Source organism: Chaetura pelagica, unplaced genomic scaffold, assembly GCF_000747805.2.
Source record: "Chaetura pelagica isolate M959 unplaced genomic scaffold, ChaPel_1.0 scaffold32, whole genome shotgun sequence".
NCBI lineage: Eukaryota > Metazoa > Chordata > Aves > Apodiformes > Apodidae > Chaetura > Chaetura pelagica.
The window spans coordinates 310,672-320,087 of NW_009952368.1; the positions used below are offsets into that span (position 1 = coordinate 310,672).

At 43.8% G+C, this 9,416-nt stretch overlaps 1 protein-coding gene across 1 annotated transcript in view; it reads left to right on the forward strand.

Annotated features, from left to right (window-relative positions):
- ARHGAP32 (Rho GTPase activating protein 32) overlaps positions 1-9,416 on the forward strand; it is a 150,132-nt gene that overhangs the window by 75,942 nt on the left and 64,774 nt on the right. The window contains exons 6-8 of the mRNA XM_010008099.1: positions 782-874; positions 2,495-2,617; positions 4,715-4,792. Of these exons, the coding sequence (XP_010006401.1) occupies positions 782-874; positions 2,495-2,617; positions 4,715-4,792 (294 nt within the window). The remainder of the gene's footprint in view (positions 1-781; positions 875-2,494; positions 2,618-4,714; positions 4,793-9,416) is intronic.

The window sequence follows — 9,416 nt, forward strand, 5'->3', positions numbered from 1 at the left end:
ACCTTACAGCATGAGCCTGAAAATCTGCATTATATCTGAAAGTGCAGAAGATGTAAAGATGCTGAACAGCTCTGCTGCTCTGTGAAATGTAATTCTGCAGCTGTGAGGTGTCCCATGCTGTATTTTTTATTTTCAACTGACCACATTTAACAGCTGCTTGAAGAGAACAATGTTTTAAACAGTCCTACAAACTCTGGGCTACAATGCTGCTTTATAACTGTCACTGTGAAGCTTTGGAAAGACCTCAGTAGCTTCTCTTGAATAAAAGCAAGTTTACCATTACAGAAGGGACATTGCTAAATGTAATTTTAAAACTCTCTTCTACTGTTTGAAATATTACTCTTTCACCAAGGGGTCATTCTGAGTTGCCACATTCTGAAGGGTTTGCAAGTGGGTGGAAGTGGCAGCCAGAGTTTTGTTTTGCTAAATGGGTCTCAGATGTGTTTGGCCATAACACAAATGATTTGTTTGTTTGTAAATTCATGGTGAGAGGAAAGCTTTGGATTTAAGGTGTCTTGACAAGGGAAATTAGGAAAATATATATCTTATAAAAACAACTATTACTTTCCCAGGGAGCTGCTGCTTTGCACATTTTTTGGGTGACCATTGTTACACTGTGTGGGGTTTGCCCTCCAAACGAGATTTCCTTGCAAAAGAGAATCTGTCACTATAAAACTTGTCTGTTTCAATGGATGATTTATGGTCTCTGCAAGTCTGAAGAAGTCTCTCCAAACTCTGGGGCACCAACAGAACCATGTGTGTCTGTCTGTTTCTGTTCCAGCTTGTCACCCAGATGCTGATGGCTTACCTGTCCCGGCTCTCAGCCATTGCAGGCAACAAGATCAACTGTGGGCCTGCTCTCACATGGATGGAGGTACAGTATGGAGCTCAGGTTGTCCTTTATTTCCTGGTCTTAGCACCAGAGCAAGTAAAACATGGGCTACTCTGCCCTTCCAGAAAGAGATATAATCTTTCCAGACCTATTTGTGTCACTAAAATGCTCCTACCAGCTTCATTCCCCTGTCACAGGCACATAGGTGGCCACAGAACCAACAGAATCAGATCCAATGTTAAGAATAAAGGAGCTTTTTTCCCCTCTTTCTTGGATTTCATCCTCCAAAGACATCTCATTCTGCTGATAATCACAAAATAAAAGGAGGTGGCCATTCCAGTGGAGCAACAGTTGTGTCAATGCACCATCTGGGCAAGTCCAGTTCATGGTTGAAGTCTCTGAGTAACAGGTTGCAAAAAGTGCACAGAATCTTCTGCTCCTCTTTGGCAAGGCAGTGCTGCAAGGGCAGCAGGTTTCTGAAATGATTGGAGTTCTGGTGTTTATCTGCCCTCTTGTTTTTTGCTTTTTTGCTTTTCTTTGCGATAGCTGCAGAAACAAGAAATAGGATCTGCTCCTGTTTGCCATCACTGTTGATTAATCTGCCCAACAGAGCTTGTGTTGGGCTTGCAGTGGCACTGTTTGGATATTGTGGATTGCAGCTGCAGCTTTGGTTTCTCTGTTAATGGTCTTCTACCATCTGAAACAATAGACTTCAGTGGGCAAGGCGTGCAGGAAAGAATGGGACCGAGTGATCCCGGGCACCTGCCAGGGTCAGCAGGGCTCTTGCTGGTTAGACTGGGCAGAGACATCTGTGTCTTTCCATTGCCTGATGAAACTGCTGCATACCAGGAATAGAAACAACTATTATTAGACTGTTGCAATTCATTTTTAAATGGTTGTGATAAGGATTGAGTGCATTTTTCCTGCAGTTTCCCCACTGATAACACTCATCATGCTGAAATCCTCTGGGATGAGAGAAATCTTGGAAACCTTCTCAGCACAAAGAGAGGAAGGAAGTTATATAGAGAGAGGAAACTAGAATTTACAGCAAGCCTATTGCACATGCAAAACAGTAACCTTTCCAATTAACTGAGAACCTTACAAGATATTACACAAGCACATAAATAAGGAATTTTCAAAGTAGGCTGATTGCAGCAAGGACTAGGAGCCCTATTTTCTTGAAAAAAGAAATAAAAGGGTGGAAGAAAGTTGAATGTGACACTAGTTTTCAGTTTGACAGCATTTCCTCCTTTCCTCAGTGCCTCTTCTTGAGCATTAATTCCACTTTTCTAAGAATTTTGGTAGTTGTTTTAGTATTGCCATTGTAAGTCCTTCAGGAAAACAAGTATGATTTGGTGTTGAAAGGAGGTATAAACAGTCACTGCCCTGTTCCTGTTTGAATATAGAGATGAACAAATGCAGCATTTTTGTCTTGTGCTGGATGGAAGGAGCCCTACAACCTCCTGAAACAGGCTTTATGAATTTCTCTTCCTTTCTGGGTGCGCTGTGCCCTGTGCTGTCCCTCCCTGCTGCTCTCCTCGGGGGCCCCCAAGCTGTGCTGTCTCTGGGAATCAGCTTGAAATCTCTGCCATGTGTGAGCACCAATAAAATGTCTCCTCTCTTGTCCTCAGCTGCCTCACAGTCCTCTGCTCTTTATTTCAGATTGATAACAAGGGGAATCACCTGCTAGTCCATGAGGAATCATCCATTAACGTTCCTGCTATTGCTGCTGCCCATGTTATTAAGAGATACATTGCTCAAGCAGCAGACGAGCTGTCCTTTGAGGTAAATAATGAAATGAGCTTGCATTCCTTGTTGTCATGTATGGAAGTGTAAGCTGTGTTTGTGTGCATCAAGAAAATATTCAGTTTCAGAATGTTTTGTGAGGTGAAGCTTAGAAGATTCAGTTGAATATTCAATTTGCACTGGGTTGGATACAGGGAGGAGTTCAGTCATCTTTAAAATACAGCTTTGCTTGGCATTGGTGTCTTCTAAGTAAACAGATACTGCCAAGAGCTCCAGCCTGGGCTCTGAGCAGCAACAGACCCTGCATAGTTTGTATTGTGTGGTGGATTAAAAGTATATTGTCTGTTTTCAGGAAGACTGTCCACATGTGTCCACCTGGACACAGGCCAGTTGAATTTTTCATTGGCCAGTTTGCCCAGCCTGTGTTCCTGCTCACAGGTCTGTGCCTAAAATAATTTTTAAGAGCTTCTGCTCCCATGAAAAGTAAAGAACCAGCCTGTCAAAAATTTGGTACCTAAAGGGCAGGTGATAACCTGCTGCTGTTTTGAACATCTTACTTGATGCAGAGTAGGAGCTGTTGTGGAGCAAAGCTCTGGAAGGCCCTGGAATCTGGGTATCTGGCTCCTGAGAAGTCTGCCCAGAAAGTGGTATTTTATGCTCAGAGTGTGTATGTGCAGTGGTGCTGGCAGTGTTCAGTGTTACACAAAAAAGTGTAAAGGAAAACAGTGCCCAAAGGAGCTTCTGTGGTCACATTCATAGCACAGCAGGAAGTAAAATAATTGTGCTCATCTGGTGCTGCCAGGGTTTTGTTCATGCTGAGAACCAGGCAGTTATTAGTGTACACCAAAGAACTGTGCTAATCACAGGACATGTGAGTGTGTCATCTTCCAAGTTAACATGCACACAGTGCAGGACACAGGCTGTTTGTCAGTGTCTCTGTATTAATAAAAGCACTAAGATGGCACTGGCTGCTGTAAATCTTACAGCCCCTGCCAGCAGCTGCCCCACAGTCCAACGAGTTGTGAAGAGGCACAGCAGGGAAGGCAGGGCACGTGTGGCCTGCTGAGCTTGTGCAGGGAGAAGCCTTGGCAGAACAGCAGTGGAACAGGAGCAGTTGCTTTTCAGTGCTCTGTTCTCCGACCCAAACTTTAGTTTAGGCTGTTGTTAATTTCTAATGATCAATTACAAAAGTAGCTGCCTGGCATTTGCTCCTAGTACTCAGAAAAATACTCCTCTGCTCAGTGTGGTGACAGCAGCTTCCTCAGTGGGCACGTGCTGTGCAGCTGGCTTCCTGTGCCCTGGAGGAATGCACTTCCCTCTGCCTCACTTATCCCAGTCTGAAAAATGGGGCTGTGTTACCTTCTTTGTAAAGCACTTTGAGACTCATCAGTGTAAAACATCTGGCAAAGGCTGTTACCAAGTTTTACTGTCCCTAGCTGCAGTATTTATTGAGCTCTGTCCTTCTGCTCTGGCCTATCTCATTTTCTGTCATAGAGGCCACACAATCTTGATCTCCCCACCAAACCACAGCCAGGATTGATTGTACTGATTTCCTTTTGAACCACTGCAGAATTACATTTTAATGGAAAAGGGGAAAGCTTCAGAAAATCTGTTTGGTCTCTGTGCTTGTTTTCCTTCCTGTTGCTGTCCCACGACACCACTTCTGCATGTTTCCTGATTAGGAAAAGCATGTCTTGGTCAGTTTGTGAGCTACAAAGGGAGCTCCACTTTTTGCTGTGAAAGGAAACAAGATGACATATGTCATTGCCTACATACACATATCTAGGACATGTAGTAAAAATTAGTTCAGCTACTTGAGAATGTTTTGTGAAGTGTTTTACACTCTTCATTCTTACTTCTGTCTATGGTTTAATCAGGAGACTCCTGTACCCCTTGGCAGAGAGCCTGCTGCCTTGCAGAGTTGTTTCCTTCTGAACAGCTGGGTCCTCTGTGCTGTACAAAGCAGCAACCCTCCTACCTCACAGTTTGATTTTACAAAGGTAGATGTCTCCAGATGGGCACTGGTGCAGTTGCTCACACATCACACAGTTTTTTGCAGGGCTGAAGAATGCAGTTTTGGGCTGTGCTCCCCTCCTGGCCGTGTTGCAGGCTCTGATTGATATTGATCTTTTGCAGGTGGGAGACATAGTGTCTGTTATTGATATGCCCCCGAAGGAGCTGACCACGTGGTGGAGAGGGAAACATGGATTTCAGGTAGGCACAAGCATCAGACTTGATAGTGCAACTTAAATAAAGGCAGGGAGCTCAGCAAGGTGGTCACAGACCTGCTGTGCCTGCATAGGGTTACTCATGGTTGTGAGCTGTGTCCCTGTGTTGAGGACTTCCCCTTTCTCTCCAGCTTGGGCTGGAGGTCTTCATAACATGTTGTCTCCCTGCCTGGCTGTGGGAGGTGGGGACAACCATGTCCCTGTGATGGACAGCTGGCCTGATGTTGGTGGAAGCTTGTGTTGCACCCCCACCAGGGCAGCTGACACTGTTACTCACATCATCCCGTTCCTGCCACTGTCTGAAACTGGATCAGTCAGAACATGGAGGACTCAGAAAAAGCCAGTGGAGAAGACACTGACTGGGACTGGCACCCAGTAGCCTGTGCTTTCCTGTCTGCATTACTGTGCAGTGCTCAGTTACTGGTCTCTGTACATGCTGTAGAAGAGAGATTTAGACTGAATTTTCAAAACATCCTAAACCTGGGGATTAGGTACCAAAACTTTTGCATGGAAATGTCAATTTCTTTCCCAAAGAGCTGGTGTTCCCTTGCTTGGATTTGCTCATTGGGAAATTTAAAAAAAGTCTTTATTTATGAAACAAAACCCTAAAGCTGCTGAGGGTTGAGTCAACTGCCTTTCTGGCTCCTCACACTGTAGTGTCTCACATTTCAGCTCCTTTTAAGCAGGAGGGATTTTCATACAGCAGCTGCTGTCTGTGAGTAGGTGGAATTACGAGTTTGCTCTGGAGAGGGTCAGAATTGACCAGACACTTGCATATTTTGGCCTGGAAGGTCTTCTCAGATTTTCCCTCACAGACCCTTCTGTGCCAGCCCCAGCCTGTGGTTCTGCACCAGGGCTGTGTGCAATGGGATCTACAAACATGACAGATCCTACCTGAATGGAGTGTTAGTTCCATGATTACATTTCTGTTTGATAAGCGAAAGCATGTGAGATACAGCTTCTGTTGGGTTAGTATCAGATGTAGGAATTCAGCTAGTGTCTCATTTGTAAAAGCAGAGCAGTGTGGACATATGATACCTGCTCTGAAATGAAATCTGTTCCTCGAGTTAGTGCAGTGATACTTCTTGAGCAAACGACTGTCGCTCTTCTGGTTTTGAATAGTGTCTTTGTGGGACTTCTGTTCTGATTTTAGTCTTTGCCATCCAATCAAAAATTAATTAAATCCTGTAGCACCACTTGGAATGATCAGACTGTGCCACATTTAACTTCCAAGTGAATCAATAAAACAGAAATCCTCTGTGGTCTGTGCATGACAACAGGCACTTTGCACGAAGCTGATGGGTGACAAGTGTAGGTGTCCCCACCCAGCAGCTCCATCCCATTGCTCAGTGCATGCCATCAGGCTGGCTGAAACTGGGGCTAGAAATGAAGGGCATCATGGGTGATTAAAGACACAAGTAGCAAGGGAGCCCTTGAGTAGTTTGTCACTGCCTTCTGTCTCTCAGATCAGAGCAATCCTGTTGTGCTTTCCCAAAGGTACAATGATGAGCAAACTGCTTGAAAAGGAGTTTGTCTGTATCCACCCCAGTCAGTACTGGCACAACAGATCTGAACAGCTGCAGCAGTGGAGCACCATCTTTTTGCATAACAGAAAATTAGGGGTGGAATAATCTTGCATCTTAAATTCTAGCAGGAGTCTTGCCCGCTATGAATCAGATCGTGGCCACTGAACCACACCCGTGGAAATCCAGCAGCCACAATGTGAGTTTCAGCAGCTCTCAGGGTGTGTTGCACACATGCAGAAAATGAAGTTAGCCTGTTTTAAGAAGTTCCTGCCTTTCAGCTGAGCTCGGGTACAGACCAGCTGCATGGTTCCTGTCCTGCTGACAGCAGAGCAAAGCTAGTTAGCTCAGAGGTGGTTTTCCACATCTGCATCCCTGTTGACAGGCAGTCATTTCAGAAGCTTTGCTAACTCAGTTATTACTCCACAGATACATCTCTTCACACAACCATGGGTCTGGTTTGCAGAGGTGCATTTTTCCTGACAGTTTCTGTCATTTCCTTGAGATGTGTTTATCAGAGCTTTTTATTTCCATCAGCTACCAAGGGATGCAAATTGTAGCCTTGTGCAAAGAGGGAGAGGGTTTTTAGCTGGGTTGCAAGTTTAGGGCCCAGAGCCTGTCAGGGTACAGAATAAATACATTCGTTGTTGGACTGGAGCTTTTTGACCATACTAACTGCTGCAGGGAGACTGAGAAGGGACAGTTCTCTCTGGTGTTGATAGACCAGACCTAGGGTTGTGTTACAGTTCAGCACAGAGTGTACTTGATGAATACTTAAAAGAAATGTACAGGTGAAAAATGTTGCTTTAGCAATGGGACTAAGAACTGAGGGAACTGCAGCCTTTAAAGCATTTGTTATAGGCAAAGAATTCTGTTCCCCTTTATGAAGAATAGCCACTGTAAATGTGATAGAAATCTGTTGATCCAGCCGTTCAAATTAATAAAATCAGCAAATACAGTCATGTCAGGTAGTTGTGGTTCTGAGATAAAAGGAGAAGGTCCAAAGACCAAATGTTTGGACAGTTTGTTCATGTTACTTCTCAGGTTTTTGCTTTGTGCTGGGAGAGGAGCAAGGTTTTATCAGCTGCACCCCAGCTTACACTGTAAATCAGGTCTTGATAGGAAGAGAACAAGGTTTTGCTGAACATGGAAAAAAACTGCATCTTGACTGAAAAGAGCCTGCCTGGTTTTGTGCACTGAAGCCAGGTGTGACCCGTGTGGCTGGGCAGAGGTGCATTCACTTCTGCTTGTCCCCCATCAGTTAGATCAGGGGGTTTCTCAGTGTTCTGCAGATGAACAAGAGGCAGGGCTACAGACTTCAGCAGAAATGCAGATCTGATGGGTTATAAGGATGTTCAAGGTGAACTGCAGCTTTGATTCAGCATGGAAGGCAAATTTCCCTGTGCCAGCCAGAGCTTTCCTTCAGGAACACACCTCACTGGGTTTCTCCTGCAGATTCCTGTTACAGTTGCCTCTCTCCCAATACCTGAGGTAATGACTGCAGTGCAAGACACTTAATCCTGTGCAGAACAAAACAACCCACCAGGATTCTTATCATGTTCTCTGCTTAAAGTAAAATGATTTTAAAGACATTTTTTTCCTCCAGCTTATTTCTTTTCAAATGTCCTTGGTGAGTCACTGCTTTCATTGTAAGGTTGTTACCTAAATTACAGCCACCTCCACATTAACAGCCTTCCAGCCCTCTTTGTTCTCCTGTTTCTTCATGCTTTGTCTTTTCAATCAGTAACTCTGTTTCAGGAAGCTGAATTGTTTGGGACAGGCCCTTTTTTGGTGCTTAACTGCCTTTTGATGTTCAGAATAATTCTCTCTCTTTGGGGTATACTTTGAAATTTTTTTGAATGTATCTGTGCTTCCCTGAGCTTGCACTGGTTAGGAAACTGCACTGATTGAGAAACTGGAGGCTCTTGCCTTCAAACCATGTTCCATCCTGAACTTTACTAGGATTTCCCAAAAAGGGACATAGTCTGTCTTGGATTGGCCAGGAGTAAAACAGGCTGTTATTAGAGAGCATTTTCTTTTTCTTGTGCATCATTTTGTAATAAATAACCTGCAAGTGATGGGAACATAGGGGACCAATTAGTAAAAATGCCCTATGTCAAAACCAAAACCCAATCAAAATATCTCAAATATTGTTTCATGTGTCATTTATGTTGCTACTACTTTCTCATTTGTTTCAATTCCCTCCTCCTACACTGAAAATTGCTTTGCTTTGACTTTTCCCCTTAAAGCCTCGTGGCTCTTCCAGTTCCAGACACTGACATTAAAGTGAAAATAAGGTCCAGTAGCTCTTGCAGAAATGCTTGCATACAGCAGTAGCTTGTGCTTTCCTCCTCTGCTTAAGGTGTTAGTGATTTTTTTTAACCTTTAGATGAGCTTGTATTTATCTAAATATCTACTACCCTTGCTATTCATTTTCATACTTTGCCAAATCCTCTAATCCTGGCTCAAGCTCTGTGAGAGCTTTGCTACATCTGTTGAGATTAACTCTGGGACTAAACTCCTTTATTTATACAAAATCATGGAAACTTTTCCATGGGAGAAAAAGCAGCATCTTTTAAGTGGGTGGGAATGAGGCCTAAGTTAGAGGTTATGACCCTGAAGATGATCTCTTGGGGATCTTACAAGAAAACTCAGAATAAATAAGTCAAAAAAATGTAAGCTGTCAGCATTATTATCATAAGTTAACATCAGAGAGCTTGTGAAATCTTTCCCTTAAAAAACCATCATAATTATTGGTTGTGAACAATTAAAGAAGTTCTGAAAGCACTCAGCATGAGAGAACCCATATCACTGCAGCTGTGGAGTCTCCCAAATGCATCATTTGTGGGATGGAGCTGAGATTTCACTGGATGGACACGTTTTTCCTAACTTAAAAATTGCCTCCTGTATCTCTCTTGCACATGAAGTGTCCAAGAGAGACTCTTGGCTACAGGGAAATACTTCAAAACAAAATAATCAGTTTTATTTAAATGCCAGTACTCTGTGTATGTACCAATCAGCCTGTTGCCCAACATCTCCTAACAAAGCAGCATCGCTGAGCTGGGAGCTGCCTGAAGAAGGGCCCCT